The sequence below is a fragment of the Maniola hyperantus genome, chromosome Z (genome assembly GCF_902806685.2).
Source record: "Maniola hyperantus chromosome Z, iAphHyp1.2, whole genome shotgun sequence".
In the NCBI taxonomy this organism is placed as follows: domain Eukaryota; kingdom Metazoa; phylum Arthropoda; class Insecta; order Lepidoptera; family Nymphalidae; genus Maniola; species Maniola hyperantus.
The window spans coordinates 2066038-2094023 of NC_048564.1; the positions used below are offsets into that span (position 1 = coordinate 2066038).

A 27986-nucleotide genomic window follows, 5' to 3' on the forward strand; every position below is an offset into this window, starting at 1 on the left:
AGGGAACGACCAAAGGAAATGCTTCAAAAAGATTGCCAATAGGTATAGCGACCAGTGGCGTGCACAGGGTTTGAAGCCAGGGTAGGCATTAGTTAGGTAGGAACCTGTTTAATGACAGGTCATAATGAAAAATATGCATTGCGCTATTACAACTGGGGTAAGCAGTGCATTTATGCCTCTATGGCCTGCACGCCACTGATAGCGACAATCAGTTTTACCAGAATTATAGCCAGAGCTAAAAGAACTCTGAATGGACTGTAGTTAACAAAGCATATGTACGTCATGATGTGTATACATTCGAAATTAATTAATTATTCATACAATCAATCAGCATTAAATATTAAACCCATGTTAATTTTAGTCCACAATGATTAAGCGCTTGTTAAAGATTAATGTCCACCAAGTATTTATTAATAAAAACTAGCAGATGCCAGCGGCTTTGTTCATATTTTTTTTAAATAGCTCGTGTGAACCCGAAATAAAAGACCTTAGGTATGCCTTATACGTCTGACTCCAGAACACAAGCTAGTTCTAGGTCAAATTTCGTAGAGAAAAGTTTCAGCGGTTGAGCTGTGAAAAGATAATAGATAGATAGATAGACAGAAATGATACCTACCCAAGATTTCGTCAGTGTTGATTTAGGTTTTTAAAAATCCTGAGGGAATTTTCCAGGATTAAAGCAGAGTTTTATTCAATGGATAATAAAAAACCGGCCAAGTGCGAATCAGACTCGCGCACTGAGGGTTCCGTAGTACAATCGTATTTTATTGACGTTTTGCACGATAAATCAAAAACTACTAACTAGATCTCGTTCAAACCAATTTTCGGTAAAAGTTTGCATGATAATGTACATCATATTTTTTTAAGTTTTATCATTCTGTTATTTTAGAAGTTACAGAGGGGGGGGACACACATTTTACAACTTTGGAAGTGTCTCTCACGCAAACTATTTAGTTTTGATACCTACTCCACACGTATGGGTTTGATGAAAAAATAATTTTGAGTTTCAGTTCTAAGTATGGGGAACCCCAAAATTTATTGTTTTTTTTTCTATTTTTGTGTAAAAATCTTAATGCGGTTCACAGAATACATCTACTTACCGGACGGACAGACGGACAGACATGCAGACATGTCGAATCTATAAGGGTTCCGTTTTTGGCCATTTGGCTACGGAACCCTAAAAAGTAGCCTATGTTCGTCTCTGGCATGTGAAATTGTTATGATGATGGGTCGCGATCGTGAAGTGTGAAAAGGTCGCAGACAGACAGACACACTTTCGCATTAAAATATTAGTATGGATATTATGGAAGTATGGATTTGTCACAACAAATGTTCAACAGGCTTTTTATAGATGGTAGATAGAGGTGTTAAATATTTAAACAAACACGTTTAATATTGATGACTTCTGGCGATACGTGCTTGTTGTTAGCTTAGGTGCCTGGTTTGGTTATCAGTTGAAACCATTTTTGTACGTATGAATTTCGATGGCCCTTTAGATAAGTAGCGATCATCATCATTCATCATCATCATCATCATTAACCGATAGACGTCCACCGCTGCACATACTTACATAGGTCTCTTGTAGGGATTTCCACACGCCACGGTCTTGGGCCGCCTGAATCCAGCGGCTAACTGTGACTCTGTGACTGTGCATTCTAAAACAGATTTTTATTTATTTTTATGCATTATAGCTTTTGAATTATCGTGCAAAATGTCGATAAAATACGATTGTACTACGGAACCCTCAGTGCGCGAGTCTGATTCGCACTTGGCTGGTTTTTTTAGGGTTCCGTACCTCAAAAGGAAAAACGGAACCCTTAAGGGATCACTTTGTTGTCTGTTTGTCTGTCTGTCTGTCTGTCAAGAAACCTACAGGGTACTTCCCGTTGACCTAAAATTATGAAATTTGGCAGGTAGGTCTTATATCAGACATTAGGGGAAAAATCTGAAAACCGTGAATTTGTGGTCACATCACAAGAAAAAAAATTAAAATGTGTTTCGAACAAATATTGCTATTTTCGACATTCAAAGTAAGATTGCTATATCAAGTGGGGTATCATATGAAAAGGCTTTAGGTACCTGTAAGTTCTAAAACAGATTTTTATTTATTTTTATACATAATAGTTTTTGATTTATCGTACAAAATGTCGATAAAATACGATTGTTGTACAGAACCCTCAGTGGGCAAGTCTGACTCGCACTTGGCCGGTTTTTTCCAATGCAAACAATAGCACGCAAACGACGCGCAGTTTCCTCCTCGAATTTCCATAACAGTAGTCAATCTCGGAAATTGGCATCTTCAGACCGTTTTATATTCAGGGCGGAAGGGCCCGCGCGCGATGCGGACCTCAAAATATTTATAAATCAAAAAACTTGAGCCAAAGCACTGAATATGTACATAATAAAAGATACTTTCTGAGTATTTGTTTTCGCACGAACACTGCTTCATTTTTAGGGTCCCGTACCCAAATTTCCAAAGGGTGCCAACGAGAGCCTGGATAACTAAGCCTCCGCTGTCCGTCCGTATAAGTATCGTTTAGCGGACTGACAATTAGCACCTTCAGACCGTTTTACATTCAGGGCGGGCAAAATAAGTATTTATAAATCAAAAAACTGGACCCAAAGCACTGAATATATACTTAATAAAAGTAAGTCCAAAAATACTTTCTAAATGTTTGTTTTCGCGCGGACACCGCTTCATTTTTAGGGTTCCGTATCCGAATGGTGCCAACAGGTCCCAGTTACAAAGCCTCCACCGCCCGTCCGTCCGTCTGTCTGTCAGTGGGCTGTGAAATATTTATAAATCTAAAAACTTGAGATACTTTCTGAGTGTTTGTTTTTGCGCGAACACCTCTTAATTTTTAGGGTACCGTATTTCCAAAGAAAAAAATAACCCTTATTTTATTATTATCCTATAAGGGATCTTTTTTCTTGTCTTCCTTTTCACTTCATTGACTATCCTCTCTTTCGTGTCTATCAAGACCCGTCAAGGGAATCAAAACATTTAGAGTACGTCCCTTTGACCTAGCTAGAGTCATGAAAGGCAGTTATAGCAGTGGCGTGCAGGTTATAGAGGCATAAATGCACTGCTTACCCCAGTTGTAATAGCTCAATGCATATTTTTCACTATGACCTGCCAGTAAACAGGCTCCTACCTAACTAATGCCTACCCTGGCTTCAAACCCTGTGCACGCCACTGAGTTATAGCAATAATATATACCTGCTAGAAAACTACCTATTAGAATCCGAAAACTCTGCAATTTGTGGTCACAAATCACAAAAAATTTAAAAAGTACTCGACCTTAAGAAGGCTGGAAGTGGATGGATGAGGAAGGCAGAGGATTGGGTGTGGTGGCGCGCTCTTGGGAAGGCCTATGTCCAGCAGTGGACGCAAACAGACTGATTGATTGATTTCTTGACACATTTCTTCTACGATGGTACGAAACCCTTCGCGTGCGAGTCCGGTTCCCACTTGGCCGGTTTTTTTCAATATCAAAGTTTAAAACCAACTGGGCAACAAAGAACGATCGGAAATAAATTACGTTAGTGTCAGCGGTGTACGGGGTCGGATTGGGTCGTCGGGGTGGACGGGGGGTGGGGACGCGGGGGATAAGGTTAAGCACAAAGACGAGCGGAGAGGCGCGACGGGGGGCGCCGCAGGATAATGGGGAGAGTTTCACACCATTCACGCGTCGCTCTTGACTTTTTCTCGGTGACGGGGGTCACAGCGACCATCCGTCATCGGTAGGGCTACCACCTTGAGATAATATCTGCCTTGGAATATGTGAAAGTGATATTTTGATATTGGACATAGGTACCTACTTATTACTTAGGTAAGTACGTGATCTTCTCTACGTGATCAAATCAGAAATGAGGAGAACTACAGTAACCGACATAGCTCAACGGATTGCGAAGTTGAAGTAGCGATAGGCAGCTGGGCACATAGTTCGTAAAACCGATAGACGTTGGGGTCCATAGATGCTGGAATGGCGACCTCGCGCCGGTAGACACAGTGTTGAAAGACCCCCCACTAGGTGGACGGACGACATCAGACGAGTCGCAGGGAGCCCCTGGATTCAGGCGGCGCAAGACCGTGGCGTGTGGAAGTCCCTCCAAAAGACCTATGTCCAGCAGTGGACATTTATCGGTAACCCATACCGGCCCAGTACTAACTGAGCACGGGTCTCCTCTCAGAGTGAGAAGGGTTTTTGCTACACTGGCTCAATACGGATTGGCAGACTTCACACACCTTTGAAAACACGAAGTAGGTACCCTCTCAGGCATGCAGGTTTTAAAACTGTTTCCTGCACTTTATTTTAGTCCATACTAATATTATAAATGCGTGTGTCTGTCTGTCTATCTGTCTGTCTGTCTGTCTGCTAGCTTTTAACGATCCAACAGTTCAACCGATTTCGATGAAATTTGGTAAAGAGTTTTCTTACATCCCGGCGGGGAAGGAACTTTTTATCCCGGAAAATTAAAGAGTTCCTACAGGATTTTTAAAAACCCAAATCCACGTGGACGAAGTCGCGGGCATCATCTATGTAGTATGAAGCAATAGTGTCCTGCTAACTATGGCGCTTTCGTATTAGAATAATTACGACTTTTGTTTGAACTAGCCTTTTAGGTACCTTATAATTTAGTTCAATGATTACCTAAGCCTATTTGTTTTGCTAAAGCGCAGTCCATTTTCTTAAAACTAAAACCATCAACTAAACACTATAACTCACAATAATTATTATGGTAAGTCAGAATACGTAGCACGAAACAGAATTCTTTGAAAAGTATTGAAGGCGTGCGCGCGCGCACCCAAACGCATAATCTCTAAAATACATTTATCATGTTCAGCCGATAAAAATGCCATTGAGATCAGATGAATACAATGAGCTACAAGCTCTTCGTACCTGATATGAGACCCAGAGTCAATTATATTCAAATATAAATCGGATTTGCGAACGTAAGTCTGTGACAATGCCACAGCTCGAGCGCCGGCCGCCACCTTGGCGTTGACTCCTCCATAGTTAACGTGCTGCATGGTTTAGTTCCCTGTTCCTCACGATGTTTCTGATACTTAAATGCAACGCATATAACTCCGAAAAGTTAGAGATCGGATCGAATCCCAGATCCCGACTAGACTAGCTAAGGACTGCATGCCTGAGAGTTCTCCTTGTAAATCCATATGAATAAAAACCGACCAAGATAGAGTCAGACTCGCGCACTGAGGGTTCCGTACTACAGTCGTATTTTTTGACATTTTGCATGAGAATTCAAAACTATAACGCATAAAAATAAATAAAAATCCGTTTAAGAATGTACAGGTGAAGCCCTTTCATACTATGCCCCACTTGGCATAGTTATCTTACTTGAAAATATTAATTATTTGTTCATGAACAATTTTTTTGTGATGTAACCACAAATTCACGGTTTACTTGTGCTATAAGACCTACCTACCTACCAAATTTCATGATTCTAGGTCAGCGGGAAGTAAAATGTTTCTATAGTTTACGTTTCCCCAGTGTACCCGACCCAACAGGCCCAGTGTCCGTCACGCCTAACCTACCCTTATTATTACACCATTTGTGGATTATAAAGTCACCTATTGTCAATTTTATAATCGTTTACTGCTCACTAAAATGGAGTAGTTTGCTCGGTTTGCTCGTTCGATTGTAAATCGATTGTGAATCGATTGTACGGAATAATACAATAGAGACACGCAAGGTGCGCTTACATGAGCAATTTTTAAGCAATTATTGCTCGACAATACGTCGAGTCCGGTAATACCTATGGATCAATCTGGAGCAATCAATAAAATGCGGCAATATTATTTCGCTTCATATATTCCGTTCTCTTCTTTTTTTCCGTTGAACATAAAACTAAAAATCATCAAATTAATCGTGGTAAACAAATAAATAAGCTTAAAATCATTAGAATTATGGGTACCTAACTAGCTTATGCTCGCGACTTCGTCCGCGTGTACTACACAAATTTCAAACCCCTATTTCGCCCCCTTAGGGGCTGCAAAAATCCTTTGTTAGCGGATCATTACGTCATAACAGCTATCTGCATGCCAAATTTCAGCCCGATCCGTCTAGTTGTTTCAGCTGTGCGTTGATAGATCAGTCAGTCAGGCAGTTTTAATAGGTATATTTAGATTCTGATGTACACCATCATTTTGTTGAACGGATAAAATGTAATATTCATCCAAGGCAAAACTAAACAGAGACAATTCAGGTAGTCGGTCGCAAGTTGCGAAGGATTTTACAGCTCGTAAAGTCATCTTTATTGTCAACTGTCAATAATTTATTGACGCGAAGATATCGACGATTGAGAAACGATTGACCGGTGCTTTTAATTTGAACTAAATCACTCAACGGAAATTTATTGTGGCAGATGATTAAATCGAAAATAATTAAAACAAGTTCCGTTGATAATACAAGCGGGTAACATAAATTTTGTGATGTGGAATTAATTTGCATACACATATATATATAGAGAGAGAGAGAGCCAGCACGTGACAGACATTCGTTATTTTACAAAAACTGAAAGTTTCTCTGCGTATTGTCCTCAACACTGGGAGGAACGATTGTTTGGATCATGGTGGCTTTGGGAGATAACAGGTAATAAGGGTGTAAAAAAACTTACGTCAAAATACAAAATCTACCTATTTTTTTATTTTCTTCAGAATAGAATTAGATATCACGTCATGCATTGCCAGACACTGTCGTGGCAACCCCCTGCCTGACGCCCTAGGCTAAGTGTTTAAAAGTTTAAGGGTGTCTGGCAATGCATGACATGATTTCTAATACTAATTCGAAGGAAATGTAAAAGAATTGACTTTATACAATTTGACGTAAGATTTTTTACACCTATATTACCTGTCTTTTCCCAAAGCCACCATGATCCAAACTTCATAGTAGCCGATCGTTCCACCCTGTGCTGGGGACAATACGCAGAGAAACTGTCAGCTTGTATAAAATAACGAAGGTTTGGCACGCGCTGGCTCTTTATCCAATAGCATTATTTTATCTCGCGCAGAGATTTTATTTTGTTGTTATATTGTTGTTATTATAGAGAAAATAAACTAGTTTTGATGAACAAGCTTTGATGATCCGCTCGGCTTCGCGGGATCTATGAGAGAAAATTACTTATTATCCTTACCAGAAAATCTTAGGTGTCTAGACCCTGCGGTTAAAGTTGTCTAAGTATATTAATAATAATAGGTCAGTCAGTTAGTTTATCTTTTTTTTTCAATATTTTTTAATGAAAATATTACCATTGAACTTACAGCTTTATCTAAATACTTATACAAATAATTCTCGCGATGGAATGGTGCTAAGAATGCTGCATTCCTGCGCTGGACGGCCAGACTGATCCGTTGTTCTTCTTATTATTGTTTATGCTCAAAACATGTCTTGTAAACTCATGAGAATACGTGTTTAAAATTTTGATGCCACCGAAATGATAGAAAAAAGACGAGCCAGCCCTCTTTCACCTGATGAGGCTATATTAATCGCGGCGAAATGTGTTGTAAAAATAAAAATTCAATGTTTCAAATGTTATAATAGAACTACAAGACCCTGGACCTAAAGCCTTATGATTTTGAGAGGAGACTCATGCTTGGCAGAGGGTCAGTGATGGGTCTTGAAGCATGAATAAGGAATGGAGGCTAATCCTTAATTTATCTTTGTAGTGGCAGTAGTTTGGTTGTTAGTCCGGTTAACCGAACTAATGCAACTTTTTAGAGGCAGTAGTTCGGTTGGTATGAAGCACCGAACTATTGATCCCTTAAATAAATAAATAATCATTTATTTGCAAGAACGTTGGTCCAAAAAAGATGGAAGTATACAATATATGGAGCCCTTAACATTCGACTAAATTAATAGTGTGCAAATAAACCTTAGAGTAATAAAACCCGGCCAAGTGCGATTCAGGCTCGCGCAATGAGGGTTCCGTACTACAGTCTTATTTTTTCGACATTTTGCACGATAATTCAAAAACTATGATGCATAAAAATAAATACAAATCTGTTTTAGAATGTACAGGTGAAGACCTTTCATATGATAACCCACTTGATATAGTCACTCACTTCGAAAGTTGAAAATACTAATTATTAGTTCATGACCACAATTTTTTTTGTGTGATCTAACCCTAAATTCACGGTTTTCAGATTTTTCCCCAAATGTCAGTTATAAGATGTACCTACCTGCCAAATTTCGTGATTCTAGGTCCACGGGAAGTACCCTGTATCTTTCTTGACAGACAGACGGACACAGGGACAGATAGACAGACAGACAGACAACAAAGTGATCCTATAAGGGTTCCGTTTTTCCTTTTGAGGTACGGAACCCTAAAAAAGGGAATAAATAATCCTGTAGTGGCAGGCAGTAGTTCGGTTGTTAGTACGGTTAACCGAACTTTGCCACTAAAAAAAAATAAAAACCGACTTCGTTACACAAACACTAAAAATTTAAAAATAATTTAATTTATTACCGAATATATTATGTATACAAGAGTTAATATAGTTCCATTATAATACTTTTTGGTGCCGGTGCCAATTAGCTTTAGCTGCGCGAATCGTCTAGACTTCATATTTTTATGGGACTCCACAATGGCACCTCATTGGCACCGACCCCAAAAAATATTATTATGGAACTATATTAACTCTTGTATACATAATATATTCGGTAATAAATTAAATTATTTTTCAATTTTTAGTGTTTGTGTAACGAAGTCGGTTTTTATTTTTTTTATAAAAATTTTTTATTTCACAATTTTTAGTGGCTCCATGGAATTATGCTATGACTTGTTAAAAATCTACTGTTTACTAAGCTATTACACTGATCGCGAGCAATTTACTCTTATTCGTTGAGGAGTTCCAGTATCTATCTTCGAAGATGTTCATCAGATCTTCACCAAATTGAAATGGGACCAACTTTGAAGTATACCCTTTCAAACAAAAAAAGAATTTTCAAAATCGGTCCAGGCGTTTTCGAGTAATCGGGGAACATACCTACATAAAAAAAAAAAAAAAAAAGATTCCGACGAATTGAGAACCTCCTCCTTTTTTGAAGTCGGTTAAAAAGGTATCAAAAGCTCGGTGCTTCGTACCAACTGCCACTAAAAAGTTGCATTAGTTCGGTTAACCGGATTAACAACCGTACTATTAACACTAGAGGTTAATTTAGATTAAGTATTAGTCTCCAATCCTTATTTATCCACAGTCCACTCTCCTACCCTTAAATGGTAGGAGAGTGGAATACCGTTGAATATTGGTAGGTATGCTTAGTTAGGTATTTAGCAGCTGTGGATCAACAGTTCAATTATTCCTTCAGCTTTTATTTTCAGTATCTAACTCTCACATTCTCACATTTTCTAAGGACCTACTACGCGTAATTTTCTATAATAATGTTTACTCCTCGAGTAGTATAGTACTATTGGTGTCCCGCGGCGCCACTTGTGAGGGCATTCGCTCGTCTTTTATTTTTAGGAAATAAAATCTTCACAGTGGGATACTACTTACGTTTTGTATGATAATTTCATTCTACGTTTAGATATCGACATTTCTCCGGAAAATTACAAGGAAGCTGGGACGGATTACGTCATCATTTCAACCCATCGCCGCGGCTTGCTACTGAGCGTGGGTTTTCCTGGCATGGTATGGACATGTACCTAATGCGGAGGGAAGAAAGCCATGCCACTAGGAGAATGTTAAATATGCATGTGGAAGGAACAAGGAGAGAGGATGACTTAACTAAAAATATTCTTTATTCAATTAAAATTTTATAATTAGGTAGGTACTTTTGAATATGTATTACATTTTATTGGACTATATTCGGTTGTCTCCACAAAGCGTTATTTAAATTGACGAATGGCGTGAATCCTGTTTCCCTCAACATTGCAATATCATAGACTTGGCAAACAGCCCTCGGGTTAATAAATTTCCACTCAATTCTGACTTTCACGCATAATGCCGTGACATGGTCGCACCCGGCCGATCGGCGGCGAACAATACGCGAACAACAACGTTTATAGTCCCCCGGGTTGTTGCAGCAACAGCATCGCCACAAATGTACACCGCACATATGTAACCGACCCCAAGGCCCAAACTTAGGCTTGGGTACAAGATCTCGATACATCAACTTATCGATACTTTTAAAAATATCGATATCCTTACGTTTTGCTCTTGGCTCCGCTCGTGTGAAATTCAGCTCAAACTGTATTGTAAACGAGTTTTGTTCTTTTTTTATCACACTTACTGTTTGTTTATATTAATAGCAGTACTATAAAAGATATTTCTAAATAATTTTAAATACTTATCGAAATTTGCGAAACCGCAACTGCAAAGTGTCGCTACTAGATGGCATTAACAGTCGCTTCAGTACTGAGTATTAACAGTCGCTTCAGTAATGAGTGAACATACATATCACCGTCACTGGCAGTAAGCGAAACCGTGGCCTAGCGGTCAAAGCGTCGGGCGCGATACCCAGAAGACGCAGGTTCGAATCCTGCCGGATCCGCAATTTATGATATGTATTTAAAATTATTTAGAATTTTCCTTGAATGTAGGTAAAAACACTGTAATATAAATTATAAAAAATGTAATAGATATGGCGATATATCTAAGCACAGTAGACTATCGATATTATTTCTAACTAGCCCATCTCTACCCAAATTTGAACAAAAGAACATGTCACCTATCAAAGTCTTCGTAACAAATTTCTTAAGGGGACCATTCATGGCGCCCCGGTGGCCATTGTTGCACTACAGCTGATATTTTTTTATGACAGTTTTTGTGGCGCACCCGGTCGGTGTAAAATATATGCCACTTGGGTATAATGATGATGTTTGAGCGTATTTAACGCGTCATTTCGGAGGGTTTGTTTGTTTTACGTTTCGCATCTCATTATGCAAATGAAGAGGCTTTTATGCTCCTCTCACGTCTCTAACTATCGTGTATTGTTGCTTGTATTAATATGATATAACGGACGCTCAGTGAAATTTAAATGGAAATAATAAAATTATTATTATAAATCATTTTGGGTGGTTGCTCCTGGGCTCTTGTCGTTACACTTACATCTATACCTAAATATAAAAGGAAAAGCTTACTGACTGATTTAGCAATGCACAACTCAAAGTTATGTGATTTTAATTTTATTTTATATTTGAACTCTGTAATAATATGGGTACAATTTGCCTGAAATAAATAACATTATTATTATTATTAAAGTACTGGATAGATCGGGCTGAAATTTGGCATTCAGACATCTGCTAAGAAAGGATTTTAGAAAATTCAATCCCGATTCAAAACAAAATCAATAACAATTCAAAACAAAATTCAAAGTCGCGGGCATAAGCTAGTTATAAATTTTATAAATGTGAATGTGTGTTTTTTCTTGGTTGTTGCGGGCATCAGTTAGTATTCTAAAACTGAGATATCTCGTTTGTCTAGCTGGTTAGCTAGTTGGTTAGCATATTTGGCCATAGTCCACCACGCAGGCCAAGTGCGGATTGGCAGACTAAAACTAAGATTAACAGAGTAAACTTTTTTAAATCTATACTAAGAGTAACAAATCTAGGTACAATACGCGTGCGAAATTAATGTACGTACAACGACCTTTGGTTCGACATTTCGGCTTTGTAGAGCGTTGTCTCTGTCGCTCATACCCATATGACGTTTTGTCGGTCTCAACGACCGAGACAATGCTCTACAAATCTGCTATCTCCTTCTAAATGTCGATTTACATTAGGTACTTTTGGCCGCGTTCTGTCTACAGGGTAGGTAAAGATGAAGCAACTCTGAGTGCGGCAGTAAAACTATTAAAACGTACAATTAAAAGATTGTCAAGCTTAAAAACTTTATACATCCGCAGTTAAAGTAACAAAAGGCCGACAATCCGAAAATGACACTTCACTCCACTCTTAACGGCTTCTGGAGAATCATTGCTATCTAATGACGGTTGGGTTGACAATGAGTAAGGTTACCATCTCGAAAATCTATAAACTAGGACAAGAAGATCGAAAACCCGGACATATTTTTTCAGGTCTCCGACCTTCCTGGCGCGGTGGTGAGAAATAGAAATAGTTTTTATTTGCTAGAATGTGGTACAGCTTGGTCTTAAATCTTTTTTTTAAAGAATATTAGCCAAGTTTATCATGCTTACTAATATTCCTGAAGTCTATAGGTACCTACGTACGTAGTACAATCCGGTATTTGACAACTAGTCAAATCAGTAACTTTTTACCAAACGTCAAAACGCGCGCTTAGTATGCGAAATTCTATGAAATACCGGTGTGTGACGTCACAATCATTTGACGTGCTTTTTTAGTTTAATTGATAATTTAAAATGGTTGTCACACATAAAACGAACAAAGGATGTGGAGTTTACGTATTTTGGAAGACGCTCTATTTAATAAACACTGAGAAATAATTTATTTTTGACATAGTCAAATACCGTATTTATCGCTGTTGTCCATCCAAGATATGTCAGGGCAAAAAATAGGATAGATCTGGAGAGTACCGGACGGATGGCAACCCTAACAAAGAGTCAGTCGGGTGCAGGATGAGTGGCGTGCCGAAACGACTATTGTGCAGAGATTTGGCGGGCGTGACTTATGGACTATTGACTATTATTTTCGTGCACATGCCTTCTTGTTACCCGACTTCATAAAACTAAAACACGATTGTGGTTCTAGCACCGTTGTTTGAGTGGAGACCGCGTTTAAGCAAGCGTAGTGTGGGACGCCCTCCAGCACGATGGACCGATGATATAAAGAGGCTGGCGGGAAGTGGCTGGATGAGGAAGGCTGAGGACCGGGTGTGGTGGCGCTCTTTAGGGAAGGCCTATGTCCAGCAGTGGACGTCCACAGGCTGATGATGATGATGATGATGATGTTCATTTTTAGGTCCACACTATACGCAATATGTGTAAGTAGGTTATAAAGAGTGCAACGCGCCGAACAATTGCAAAGTTTTATTTGAGGCACGTAGCAAATATTTGACTAAATCAATTTGTCCGTTTGATAATCTCAAAGCGAAGGGGTGTTGTATTTATGCAAGCCTCTATTGGATTAGGAACACACCCCTCTCGCACAACCCGCCTTTGAGCACATGTCGCGTTCAGAATTGTTGTCAATAAATGTTCTATTCTTACAATTACTGTTTGTAATACAATGTTATTAGAGGAGTGGTTAATTTTAAATGCTACCGAGGGATTTGCGAATGTTTGTACCTACTAAGTACAAGAGTTATGTTTAGAGAATTTGAATGAGATTCTTTTTTTTTGAAGAATTTCGGTAAGGTTTCGCTAGCGCGTGTTAGCAATTGGAAATAAACCACTTTTGAACAATTATTATTATTGATTTAATTTAACATATTACAAGCGGGTCCGGGTCCTATGAATCCGACTCACACTTGGCTTTTTTTATAGGATGTTAACTTGTGTGTCGGGGTTTCCTGACTTGATTTCTTGACTTGGTAGGAACTTACTGTAAAATCTTAACATCATCATCATCAGCCTGTGGACGTCCACTGTTGGACATAGACCTTCCCTAAAGAGCGCCACCACACCCGGTCCTCAGCCTTCCTCATCCAGCCAAAATCTTAACAATTAAATTATTTCATACTAGCTCATGCTCGCGACTTCGTCCGCGCGGATTTACATTTTTTAAAATCCCACGGGAACTCGTTGATTTTTCGGGATAAAAATTAGCCCATGTGTTAATCCAGATTGTAATCTATCTCCATTCCAAATTTCATCCAAATCCGTTCTGCCGTTTTTGCGTGATTGAGTAACAAACATCCAAACATCCACACTTTCACATTTATCATATTATAGGATATTAATAATAATAATAAATAATCTTTATTTCACAGACATCAAGGCCCACAATATTATGTTAGTAACCATCTTAATCTATGTTAGTAACTATATTATAATATAATGTATGTTAGTAAGAAACTTATTCTATGTTAGTTAATATAATTAATATACTTATTAACTAATGCAGACATCCAGTGCGCCTTGAGAGCGCTGTCCTGTCTGGGAATTAGGATAAGGATTAGGATTAGGTATTTAGTTTCTTTCCTTTTTGTAACATAATTTTTTTTTCGTTCTACAGACGGAGCACCGCACTTGTTGCGCGTGCGGGGAGCCCATCGCAGACCGCTTCCTGCTGGAAGTGGGCGGCGGCGCGTGGCACACGGGCTGCCTGCGCTGCTGCGTGTGCGCCGTGCAGCTCGACCGACACCCCTCCTGCTTCCTGCGCGACCGCCAGGTCTACTGCAAACAGGACTATGCCAAGTGAGTCGCCACATCCAACCCCAATCAGACTGAACCGCTCCCTGCTGGAGGTGGGTGGAAATACGTGGCACACGGACTGTCTGCGCTGCTGCGTGTGCGCCGTGCAGCTCGATCGACAGCACTCCTGCTACCTGAGTGGCTGACGGGTCTCCTGCAAGCAGGAAAAGCCAAGTGAGTCACACGCATCCAACTAAAACAAGACCGAACCTCTCCCTGCAGACCCTGCTGGAGGTGTACAGGTCGACCGATACCCCTCTTGCATCCTGCCGGACCTCCAGGTTGACTGCAAGCAGGACTAGAGTGAGTCACACACATCCAAGTCAAATCAAAAACGGGTCTAGGTCGGAAAACCGATGGACGGGTACCGATGGATGGACAGAGTCGTTAAGAAAACCACTCCGGTTTTTATTCAGTATACACCAACCATAATCGGACGTGAGTAGGACTATTCTATGCCGCCTTGTCCCTTCCAAGTGCTTTCATCAACCAAATGAAAAGTAGCTTTAGAATCATTTAGAATTTTAGAGAGTTTGTGACAATAGTTCAATTTGATCTTACGATTGACAGTTCTCCCCCTTAAAGCATTTTTTAAAGAATATATAGCCATTTTAATCACGGCGAATATTCCCCTTTCCCCTACAACTAAGCGTAAAGCTTTATGGTAGGAGTAAGTACGACGGGTGGGGTTGGTATCGCTGACCTTTCAGATTTTAGCCCACTCCTTAACCGTTGAGTTATAGTTCTCTAACAGCCATACTCAGAGTCGCTAATCGTTCCTTAAGATTGAGTTAAAACGAGACAGATTTATGTGAGAAGTATAGCTCTGTCTCGTTTTAACTAAACTTAAGTAACGATTAAGCGTCTCTGAGTGCGGCTGTAATTGAACTACAGAGGTTCCAAGATCGCAACACAGTCATGCGAGCATTCCAAGAATGCTGACACGTGAAACCGATATGCGTAGAGTAACAAAACCTTACAGAAACAATTTTTCATAATCTCAAAGTTCATAATAATCGTTTATATTAATTCCTTCACAATACATTGCTCGCGTCCAATTAACCTTTGAAGACGATTTCCCAAGTCATCTACTAAGACTAACGGAAAACGGACGGAGCTCTTGCGGACAAACGTAGGACAAGCGTTTATAGATCAGTCAGTCAGTTAGTCAATTTTCTTTTTTTCGCAATCGAGCAGCAGGGTTAACAGCTGAATTAACAGTTCGAATTTTAACCTAAATATAGTATTTGACAACTAGTCAAATCAGTAACTTTTATCAAACGTCAAAACGCACTCTTAGAATGCGAGATTCTATGAAATACTGGTATGTGACGTCACAATCATTTGACGTGCTTTTATTAGTTTAATCGATAATTTAAAATGATTTTTACAAATAAATCTAACAAAAGACGTGGATTTTACGTATTTTGGTAGACCCTCTATATTTAATAATCACTGAGAAATAATTTATTTTTGAAATCGCTGACAGTTAGCCCTGTACAATATAGACGTTTCGCCCCAAAATAATACGAAATCCCTATAAGTAGAACTTACAAACAGCTCGACGTGTTAAAGATATATTATAATCAATAAAGAGATTATTTGGCATTGCAACTTTGGGCTTACAACTTAACATAAAATTGACTAATATTATGTAAGCATCGAAAATTAAACATAAATAGTTTTCCTGACAAAATAATATATTCCGGCACTTGTTTCACCTTTTACTCAGATTCAGATTCAGATTCAGATTTATTTATTTGCTTTCATGTACATTTACATTTATTGATGGTGGGTGCTTAAAGCTAAAAGCTAAATACATGAGACCCTGTCAGGGTATTGCAAATACAATTTTAGGTACAATAAAATGGTAAATATTAAATATACAATAAGAATAGGATTAAAATTATTAAAATTACCATTACTAGGTATTAAATATTATTCATTTGCATGCTTATATATTATTATTATATTATGAGAATATTGAATTTATTATAAAGCAAGATTAGTACAAAATAAAAATAAGGTCAAAGTATAGTAGTATTAAATAATTGCTGTCATGGTCTGATTAAGTCTCTGTCAATAGAATAAAATATTTAAAAATAGTTAAATTTAATTTAGTTATGTTGCAATTATTTAATCTTACAAGGTCTTATAGTTATATATATCAGATGTCATTTATAGGTGCGTCACGCAATTGAGGTTTATGCAGTTAGAAATTCTTGTATATCATAAAAGCATTTTTGTAGTAGCCATTGTTTTAATTTTCTCTTAAAGGTGACTTCTTTTGTTTCTTCTTTAATGTCGTTGGGAAGTAAAGTAAAGTAAAGTAAAAGTAAAATATGCTTTATTGTACACCAAAACAAAAACAATAGACATATAACAAATACAGCATGTACAATAGGCGGCCTTATCGCTAAAATAGCGATCTCTTCCAGGCAACCTTAGGGTAGAGGATATTATAAAAATTAAAGAAAGCGGAAGGGGTGTACTAATTAAATAAAGTAAATACACATAATATACGTATGTATATATATATATATATATATATATATATAAATGAAAATACAACAGTAAATAAGAGAGGAATAGACGACAGATAAGTGGACTAAAAGTAAAAATAAATAAACACATCAAATGGAGGATAAATAAAATAGCTTCAATTTTGTTATAAATAATAATTGATCTGTAATACGGGCTGCTACGGCGTATTATTTGTATACTCTACCTTTATTTGATAGTCTGAGAGGGTATGGATGTCATGTTGAGTCGGTCGTAGCGACCGCGCTGTTTGTGCTTGCATGTCGGCTGGTCGTGGTATGCCGCGGCGAAGTGTGCGGAGCGGAGCGGTGTGGTGTGCAGGGCTGACCCCTGACCCGTGCTGTGTGGCCGTGACTTGCACTATCCGCGGGTAGCGAGCCGGGTACCGCGAATACCATGATACAACATGATAACATCTAATTATTGTAGCTATCATTGAAGTTTCTTTTATTAACTACCGGTAAAGAACACATAGCATCATCATCATGATCAACCCATCGCCGGATCACTACAGAGCACGGGTCTCCTCTCAGAGTGAGGGTTTTGTCCATAGTCTATACCACGCTGGCCATGTGCGGATTGGTAGACTTCACGCACCGTTGAGAACATTATGGAGAACTCTCAGGTATGCAGGTTTCCTCACGATGTTTTCCTTCACCGTTATAGCAAGTGATACTTATTTAATTAATAAAAACGCACATAAATCCGAAAAGTTAGCTAACCTAACCACTAGACTATCACAGCTTATATAGCTAGTTAAATTATTAATTCGTCAACAATAGTTTTTTGGCGATTGAAAAAGGAACCCTTATCCATTTCTATGATTCACGAATTTGAATAAAGCAACAGGTGCGTGAGAATTCACTATTATATATAAAAAAAACAAGATCGAAGCCGATGTCCTGAGAGTTTAAGATTTTATTGAAAACCTCCTCGAGTGTGGCACAACAAAGCGACGACGGGGAATGTTGTCAGCGTAAAAAATACTCCGAAGTGCCGTGACTTGCAACACCGGCGTTTTCATTTGTCATTTATTTTGATTGTGATAAGTCGATGCGACGGCAACGATATATTTGAATCGCATTTGAACCATGTTTGAATCAGAACGCGGTCGGATGTGGCGCGACCACCGGGCAGGCCTGTGCTGAGGCTTCGATGAAATATTTCGGCTTCTTGTAAGAGAAAGATAGCCTTTTGATGTCACTCGGGCACATCGCCTCTTTGTGATCGATTTCAATGAACTTCTCCTAGCGGTCATTGCCGATACTAGATATCACGCGTACAATCTGAGAAAGGACTCGCCATATTTGGGTGGATTTCCCAATAGCAAAATTTACAAGGCACGAATGAAATTAGTAGTGTCAAACATTAGTATACAGTTATATCTACCTAGAAAAAAAACCTACTAAAATACCTACCAATTTCACCCTGATCTGTGGAATTTCTTTATTTTTATCCAAAAGCCCAGTTGAACTGATTTTCATCAAACATAGCTAAGAAGTAAGAACTATCTCGACTAAACAGGACGTGCTTGAATAAAAGAAACGTTGCATTCAAATCGGTTGATCTGTTTGAGCGTTACGATGCCTCAGACAGACACAGATACGCAGACACACACGTTTAACTTATAACACCTCTCTGTTTGGATCGGGGGTTTAAAACAAACACACTTTCGCATGTATGATATGGGTACGGTAATGCAAAATTTTTGAGAACTCACTTGCCATATTTGCTCTATGTCAAATGTCATGTCAAAAGTACGGTTCACCCTTAAATTAAGGTACCCGTACTTTTGACATCACAGATATGTCCAGATTTGCAACTAGCGTGGCCCCTCAGTCCCTCTCGCTCAAGTAGATTTTCTTACTTGTGAAATGTCATTCCTTCTACACTTCACGTTGTTTGCCAAAATCTCACGTACAAATACATTTTGGCAAAAATGTGGCCACGGTGATAAGGACAAAACATACCTAATTAAGTATGTTGTAACGTTCTAATAAGAGCTTAAATGCATTTAGCTATCTCGCTCTAACAGTAAGTGTCAAAATAGGGCTACTTCTAATAGTCCTTGTTCTGAGTTTGACATGATAGTTGACACATAAAGCAAATATGGCGAGTGAGTTCTCAAAAAGTAACTACAGTATACGCGGCCGAAAGTAATGTACAATGTAAATCGACCTTTAGAAGGATATAGCAAATTGTAGAGCACTGTCTCTTTCGTTGAGACCGACAAAACGTATAGGTATGAGTGACAGAGACAACGCTCTACAAAGCCACAATGTCATAATAAAGGCCGATCTATATTACTTTCGGCCGCTTACTGTACCTACTTAATTTCAAGAAGAAAATCCATCGGATAAAATGTCCCAGCCCTTCAAATATTTACGTTCCCAAGATAAGTAACGTGAAATAATTATTCAAAATTAACACTCCTTTCTAAGCTCAGAGTTAGATGGATATATTTCATTTATTAACATTAAACACCCGGGCCCGCGGCTTCTGTCGCTTTTTTAATTTGATTAAAATAGATTCACGACTAACAAGCTTGGAAAAAATTATTGTTATTTGTCAATGTTCCTGCCTAGTGCCTACACCTTGTTTGGTGAATGACTATTTGTCACAAAACTAACTAATTTTATAACTATTAATAGTGTTGTTAAAATATTGTAATTTGAGCTTTTCTTTGCTTAAATATATACCTAACTAGTGAGTAAGGCTGATTAATTAAGAAAAATTTATTAATTTGCGCAACGGATCAGCCTGGCTGTCCAGCGTGGTAATGCAGCCAGTATTCTTGGCACCATTCCACGCGGGCATGATTTGTACAGTAATTAGATAAGGCCAGATTTAAGTTTTATTCTAATATTTTCACATTAAAAAAAAAAAGAAAAATATTTGCTTTCTCTCTCGGCGAAAGTATAATATTATGTAAGTACCTAGATATGTCTCCGTTATTTCATCGTGAAAATTTCAAAAAATGCCTTGTCTACATTTTAAAGGCAACTTCTGTGCAAAATTTGAGTTTTCTAGGTCCAGAGTTTGGGCAAAGATGTGGTTTGGGCTGGGCGTTGATAGTGATTCAATAGCTCAGTTTATAATATTAACATTGGTTTTGTTCTACATTGCTGCTTCATTGAGTGACATCAAAATATTTTTTCTAAGAAAACCTGCAATGGATTAAAAATAAAATGTCAAATGAGCTCGGTGGCTATCATTCAGTGTTAGACACTGAGTTACCGAAGCTGTAGGCAGTCCCGACTTTATCACCGACATGGACGAAGGTACCCAGTTCAGGTAGGCTTTATATATATTTTTTTAAATTGATAGTTTAATTTGAGATACAGTTTAATTGACAATGAGGGAACCAACGAACAGAAACAACATTTTTATTAAGTCAACAATAAAGACTCTACTTAGTAACGGGGATGGTGCCTACTAGCAGAGTGAACCACCGTTATTCAAATCAGCAACTCGTATCAAACTAGCTTATGCTCGCGACTTCGTCCACGTGGACTACACGTGGACTACACGTGGATCTTTTCTTAGTGAGCGGTTACATCATATTAGTTTGAGCTGTGCGTTGGTAGATCAGTCAGTCAGTCACCTTTTCCATTTATATACCTATTGCGACATCAACTATTTTCTGAAAATCAATGTGACGTTATAACTTTGCCTTTTTTTCGTTGTACTTTTTTTAGTTTAATCGATAAAATTTAAAATGCTCAGCAAGCTTAAAACTAACAATTGACGTGGATTTTACGAATTTTGGAATGCTATCTAATAAAATTACTAAGAAATAATTTATTTTTTCATGGGCACCTTACCAATTATTTTTAGTTTGAGGTAGATTCCTCCTATATCAATATCGATAGGTACTATCGATGTCGACAGTGTCAAGAAATCCTAGCCCACCATCGCACCATGATCACCGATCAATGATCAATGATCAAAATGACGTGATTCACCCGACCCATGACTCCGTCCAACAAAGGCTATAATGATGTTACTGTAAATAAAAAATAAATACTTGTACCACCATCGCACTTAATGTCAAGGTGGTATGCTCCGACAGAGTAGGTAGGGAAATGGAGAGGTGCACATTGCACAGCGTGCTTAAGGTACTCTTATATGTAGTCAAATACCCAATTTAGGTTTTTTTTTCTCTTTTTTTTTTGAGGGTTGAGTCATAGATGACTATGTCACCCCCGTAAGATATTTGACTATTGGGTATTTGACTACATCAAAAATAAATTATTTATGAGTAAGTATTAAATAGAGGGTCTTCCACAATACTTAAAATACAAGTCCTTTGTTAGTTTTAAGTGCAATAACCATTTTAAATTATGAACTAAACTAAAAAAAGTACGTCATTATGATGTGACGTCACATCCCAGTATTTCATAGAATATCGCATACTAAGTGCACGTTTTGACGCGTGATAAAAAGTTACTGATTTGATTAGTTGTCAAATACCGTATTGAAATTCCGCAATCTTCCGCAATAGGGGCCTTGGACTGTAGTAATAAAATGATAGCGGCAGTTTATGGCTAGAATTCATTATTAAAGAGATGAGAGATTTTCATAGAAAATGAGGAAGATTTTATTGTAGAAATCCAAAGAGCCTAAAACAGGCCTATAATAAAAAAGGCTCATTGACACCGGTCGTTAGCAGGCCCTCGGAGTCACAGTATAAATAACACAGTATAAACGAGTGTCGGCAGTAAATCCGGCGACGCCGCCGGCAGCCGCTGTAATTGCTTTTGTTGATATATCACGCGCTTATTGTTTATTTAGCGCATCTTTTTGTCAGGTAGCCGTGGCTCGAGCGCCTTTTGTTTTAACATCCTGCCAGACTGTTCCGCTGTTTGTTGACTGCTTGTTTTGAATGTGTACAAGTTTACCTTTTTTTAGAGTTCCATACAGAAAGGGTCGAGAGGAAACCTCGGCAACCTGTATGCCTCAGAGTTAGATAGATAGATAGATGGTTAGGTTATGTAAAACCTCCCTCAATGTTTTGCATTTTTACCTTGTAATTTGAAAACTGAGGAAAGGAAAAGGCAGCTGAAAATATCCAAGATTTTCCAAAACGAGCTTACGCCATTTTTAATGCCCACATGAGTATCATGTAGACTTTTACAAAATCCTCAAAAAACCATCTTTATCATTAAACTCGCGATACAAAACATATCTAGATACTGGCAGTCACTGGGTATACAGTTTTGCGAATCTGTATCGAAAGGAGTCGATTTTCATCGCGAGCTTTTAATTAAAACGGCTTATCGCTGAATATAGGTATAGTTTGAGAAAATATAATGTTTGGAAATCCGATATCGAATATCAGTATATAGTTTCAATTTGATATTCAGAAAAATCGATATTACCCACTCCTATCTACTTGTATAGTTACAAAGTATCAATTTGCCTCTTCATTACGGATAAACATTTTCTTACGTGTTAGGTATATACAGGCATACATGTCCGTGGGCTATAACAAATACTAAAACATTCCAACAAGGACATTGGAGGCTCTATTACAAAGGCATATAAACAAAGAGTCGATGGAGAAGTTTACTATAGACGCAATACATCACAAATAAGCACTTATGATATAATAGATTTAGGTTTTTAAAAATCCCGTGGGAACTCTTTAATTTTCCGGGATAAAAGTAGCCTATTTATTTATTTATTCTTATTTTTCAAGTACTGAAATTGTAGTTACATAGTTGTAATAAATTAAATTACATTGGAAATGCTTATCTCTAAACAAAGACTTCTTCCAGCTTCCCATTCAAGGTTGTGAGTAAGGCGCATTAAAAAAATGGAATAGGCCTATGTCCTTCCCCGGGACGTAAGCTAACTCTGTACCAAATTTCATCGAAATCGGTTAAACTGTTGGGCCGTGAAAAACTAGCAGACAGACACACTTTCGCATTTATAATATTAGTACGAATATGAATGTGACGGCTAGCGTCGATCGTGCGCGCTCCCGTTTGCGCGGCTCGAATCAGCTGGTTCATGCGGTCATTCAACTAGCAGTGGCGTGCAGTGTTTGAAGCCTGGGTAGGCATTAGTTAGGTAGGAACCTGTTTACTGACAGGTCATAATGAAAAATATGCATTGAGCTATTACAACTGGGGTAAGCAGTGCATTTATGCCTCTATGACCTGCACGCCACTGTCAACTAGGTGTCCAAACTGGCCGTACATACTACTAATCTAAACACAATCCAATACCAATAACCATTTGCCTCGTTTTGTACTTTTAGTGAATTAGAATTTTTCAAACCCACAATGTATAGCGTGCAAAACTCGGGTCAAAGCCCCGCCTACGACGTGGCATTGACTCCGAGTGACCTACTTTCCCAACGTTCGTTGACCTTTAGCGTCGGTCAGATGTTTTATTTGCAATTTATCCTAAACTTTTGCAAAATTATAGGATTTATTAATAGTTTTTTTCCTCGTTTTTTTGTGGTATCGTATCAGTAATCATCAGTACCCGTAGTACAAGATTTTACGTCTCACCAAACCAAACCAAATTCGAGAGTCGAAATACTTCCGCGTTAGAGTAAACTGGACCTTAAAGGCCTTGTTTTAAAGCTCAAGTTTGTCTACACTTATACAGCCAGCGCTCCAAGCGGAAACATTGCGAAATTAAAATCAGTGGCATTGAATATTTGACTTTAATTCAAGGCTGTTTAGGTCCATTTTACTGTAACGCGGAAGTATTTCGACTCTCGAATTTAGTTTCGTTTGGTGAGACGTAAAATCTTGTACTACGGGTACAGTACTATCTACTGTCTTTGTTTTTGCCAGCGTTCTGGTTACACCCTGTAGGCTGTATATAACATTTATTATGTACAGTACGCGGCCAAAAGTAATCAACATCGATCTTTAGAAGGAGACAGCAGATTTGTAGAGCTGTCTCCGTCGTTTAGACCGGCAAAGCATCATATGGATATGAGTGACAGAGACAACGCTCTACAAAGAGGAAATGTCATTCTAAAGGCCGATGTTTATCACTTTCGGTGGCGTACTGTACCTTTATAGAATGATATAGGTGGTATAATCACACCGTCACCTCTCGGAGTATTCGGTATAGTTACCCCGCTACCTCTCATGCGAACGCGCCCACTCGACTCCAAATGCGCGCACCATGTCTTATGTAAATGGCGCATGTCGCCCCTGGTTTAATTAATCTCTAGCCGCATAAATAAACCCGCCGTAATCGATTCACCCTGCATACTAAACAATGCGGCGCCGGCGCAATCATATTGGCTTGTACGCGAATGTCGATCGCTTGTATGAGAACACATTCGGGAGATTGCATCTCGTGGGATTGCAATGAGAAATTGGTGCAGTTTGTCTGTGTTGTCAGATGATGCAGTGGGCCTACTCATAATGGACTAAGAGCCAGTGCGTGCCAGACTGGTAGTGAGCCGGATATCCTGTCAGAGTGAGAAGGGTTTAGGTCATAGTCTGCCACGCTGCTGGCCCAATGCGGATTGGCAGACTTCACACACCTTGGAGAACTCTCAGGCATGCAGGTTTCCTTACGATGTTTTCCTTCGCCGTTAATGCAAGTAATATTTAATTGTTTTTAAAAATGCGCATAACTCTGAAAAGTTAGTGGTGCGTGCCCGGGATCGAACGTCCGACCTCCCGCGAAGAAGAATCTTAACCACTAGGCTATCACCACTTTATCCGACACTATCAACCGGCGACCCGCCCCGGCTTCGCACGGGTAGCTTATTACAATTTTGGTACCTATCTCTATTTTTTTACAATAAAAATAATATAGCCTACTAGAGGAAGCCCGCGACTTCGTCCGCGTGGATTTCGGTTTTTAAAAATCCCGTGGGAACTGTTCGATTTTCCGGGATAAAAAGCATATGTCCTTCCCCGGGATGCAAGCTATCTCTGTACCAAATTTCGTCAAAATCGGTTGAATGGATGGGCCGTGAAAGGCTAGCAGACAGACAGACAGACAAACACACTTTCGCATTTATAATATTAGTATGGATGTCATTCAGGAATAATGTAGCTTTCTATTGGTGAAAGAAATTTCAAAATCGGTTCAGTAGTTCCAGACATTACCTTTTTATAATATTAGTAGTATAGATGACCAATCCAAACCTCATATCTTACTGGTTCTTTTTAATAACCTTCTCATTCTTCACAATATAACGGATCGGAACCGTTAAAACAGATTTATGGATATCAATTAACATTCCTCGCCTATGACGGCGGGCCGGTCCGTTTGGGCCGTTGACAAAATCCACGCACCGGGTCCGGTACGCCTCAGGCACAAAATAAATCCTCAACACCTTGATTGCTCTTTCGTCCAGTGGAATCGGAACTCTGGTTTTAAGACTCCTCAAAATAAAATAAAAATATTTTTTATTCACTTATAATACCACAAGTCTCATTGACACCGACTCAAGTCGTCAAGTTTTTCAGGAAAAATCACTCGCGCTTCGCGCTCGTGATTTTTTAACCTGAAAAACTTGACTCCTTCATTTGTTTGCAACGAACCTATCGTGAAATACCCGATAATTTTGAAGCTCGTGTGGTATTCGGGGGATTATTTTTCCGTCCCAAATGTCGGCCAAAATCTCCAATTTTCACAATTGAATTCAACCTGTCAGTTTGACGTGTGGTTAATTTGACTATAGCAACGACCAGAGAAAATTTTCAAAAAATTATCAGTATAATACCATGTAGGTGTGTACCACGTGACGTCGAATGGTGCAATTCTGTTGGTCGACATTTGGGTCGGAAAAATAACTAAACTTTTACAAGTAAGTTTTGAATCGTCAACAGCATCTACCACTGGTTCGAAATGCCTTTCCTACCGAGAAGAACCAACAAGAAACTCGGCGGTTACTCTTACTTTAGAAGAAGCCCATTTAAAGAATTAATGTGACTCTACTAAAATATTAGGAAAATGCTATGAGCGAACAGAATGTCGAAGGGAATTTTCCTGGCTGTAAGAAAAAGAATACTTCATAAAAAACATGGATAGGACGTCGAATGCTTTAGTTGTCTGAAAAATAGCGCTGTAGTGTTTTACTGATTTTTCGTTCACAATGTAGAAAATTACCCAAAATTCATTGACGTAATGGACTAAGAGCCCGTGAGAGCCAGACCTTCGTTATTTTATAAAAGCTATTTTCTCTCCTAATTGTCCACAATGGTCAAATCTAATTAAACCACTTTCTGACCTATGGAGTGGTTCATGTTATGAAATAAATTGCCCAAGGATGTGGTTGTTTCAGGCTCTGTTAACCAGTTCAAGAATAGATTGGACAAACATTTGGAAAACTTGAAGCATTTCTAAATAATAATAATATAATAGAATGAGGAGATCCGTAGGAGAACTAGAGTAACCAACATAGCTCAACGGGTTGCGAAGCTGAAGTGGCAATGGGCAGGGCACACAGTTCGTAAGACCGATAGACGTTGGGGTCCCAAGGTGCTGGAATGGCGACCTCGTACCGGAAGCGCAGCGTTGGAAGACCCCCCACTAGGTGAACCGACGACATCAGACGAGTCGCAGGGAGCCGGGATTCAGGCGGTTCCGTGGCGTACGGAAGCCCCTACAAGAGACTTATGTCTAGCAGTAGACGTCTATCGGTTGATGATGATGATTATTTATTAGACTAAGCAGTTTTCGCTGATGCGTCTATATCAGAAGTGCTTCGAGTCTTCCAAATGTTTGTCCAATCTATTCTCGAACTGGTTATCAGAACTTGACATTACCACATCCTTAGGCAATTTATTCCATATGTGAACCTCTCTGTTGCTCAGAAAGTGTTTTAATGATGATGATGAATTTGAGGATTGTGAGGGGAAAAAACTTTCTCGTGAGGATTTAGCGTAACCTCCTCCGGGTGCAGCTGCTATGTTTCCCTACATGGAGTAACAGATAATGTGTCAGTGACTGTACCCTTTCAGGACGATATGATTTAAACTATTTGTTTTAGAAACACCAGCGAGATTCATTGGAATATTATGCGTTTATTTGAGTGCGTCCGCGGGCGTCGCCGGCGGCGCGCGTTGCCGCACAATGCCCACTAACAACACGGCCGGCCATCGCCTGACTGATAGCTTTATATACAAGCCTTAATTACTTTTCTGTTATTATTATATTGAGTTATTGCGGTCGAGCTTGCGTTTTTATTGATTGTTTTCTTATCACATTATCTTCTTCTTAAGTATCCTCTTTCTTAGTTCTTACAGCCGTACTCAGAGTCGTTAATCGTTACTTAAGATTGAGTTAAAACGAGACACATTCATGTGAGAGATATAGCTCTGTCTCATTTAACTCAATCTTAAGTAATGATTAAGTGACTCTGAGTGCGGCTGTAAGTTAGTTAGTTAGAGTTTAGTTCTCATTTTCATTAGTTCTTAAGTATGGGATACCTGGAAGAGATCACTGGTAGTGATAAGGTCGGCCTTTGTGTTAACCATATTCTATATTTTTTTATTCTTTGTCATAAATTAAGCAATAAAGATGTTTTAAATTAAATTAAATTATCGTTGGTATGTTCACAGAATTCCAAAAAAGGTATAGAAGTGTGAGATTGGGGCCGATTCTCTAGTACACAATCTCTAAACTAAACTAAATTAACAGGTCTGAACCTAGAGCTTTCCATTTCCACAAGCAACATTATGAAAGGGATAGCAATAGATTTAGACGTGCCATTTTAGTTTAGTTTAGAGTTTGTGTACAACTGTCTCGCTAATTCGCTCGCTAAAAGTGCAATTTAAGACAAAGAACCCTAACGCAATCCCCAGTGCTTTCCATATAAACGTCAATATTCCGCTGACCAAATGCGGATTGGCAGAGTTCACACACCTTTGAGAACATGGAGAACTCTAAGCCATGCAGATTTCTGTTTGCCTGTTCAAGTGAGCCTGTTCCCTTTTCATTTTGAGGTACGGAACCCTGAAAATTACTATGAATGAATGTTTTATCAAAATTGGCCGCACCGATATCAAGGTTTGTATCTCATTATTGGGAGCGTTTACACCGAGCGGAGACCAGCTACCGGCTAGAGTGCGGAGTCGCGTGTAGCACGAATATTAATTGATCTGAACGTATCTGAGGCCGCCTTATCCGCGATTTGCATTTCTAAACCGCCTTCAC

General features: G+C 38.8%; 1 protein-coding gene across 1 annotated transcript in view; it reads left to right on the forward strand.

Moving 5' to 3' along the window:
- The window catches only part of Awh (LIM/homeobox protein arrowhead), a 74831-nt gene that overhangs the window by 34675 nt on the left and 12170 nt on the right, over positions 1 to 27986 (forward strand). Inside the window, exon 2 of the mRNA XM_034983549.2 lies at positions 14119 to 14300. Within this exon, the coding sequence (XP_034839440.1) occupies positions 14119 to 14300 (182 nt within the window). The remainder of the gene's footprint in view (positions 1 to 14118; positions 14301 to 27986) is intronic.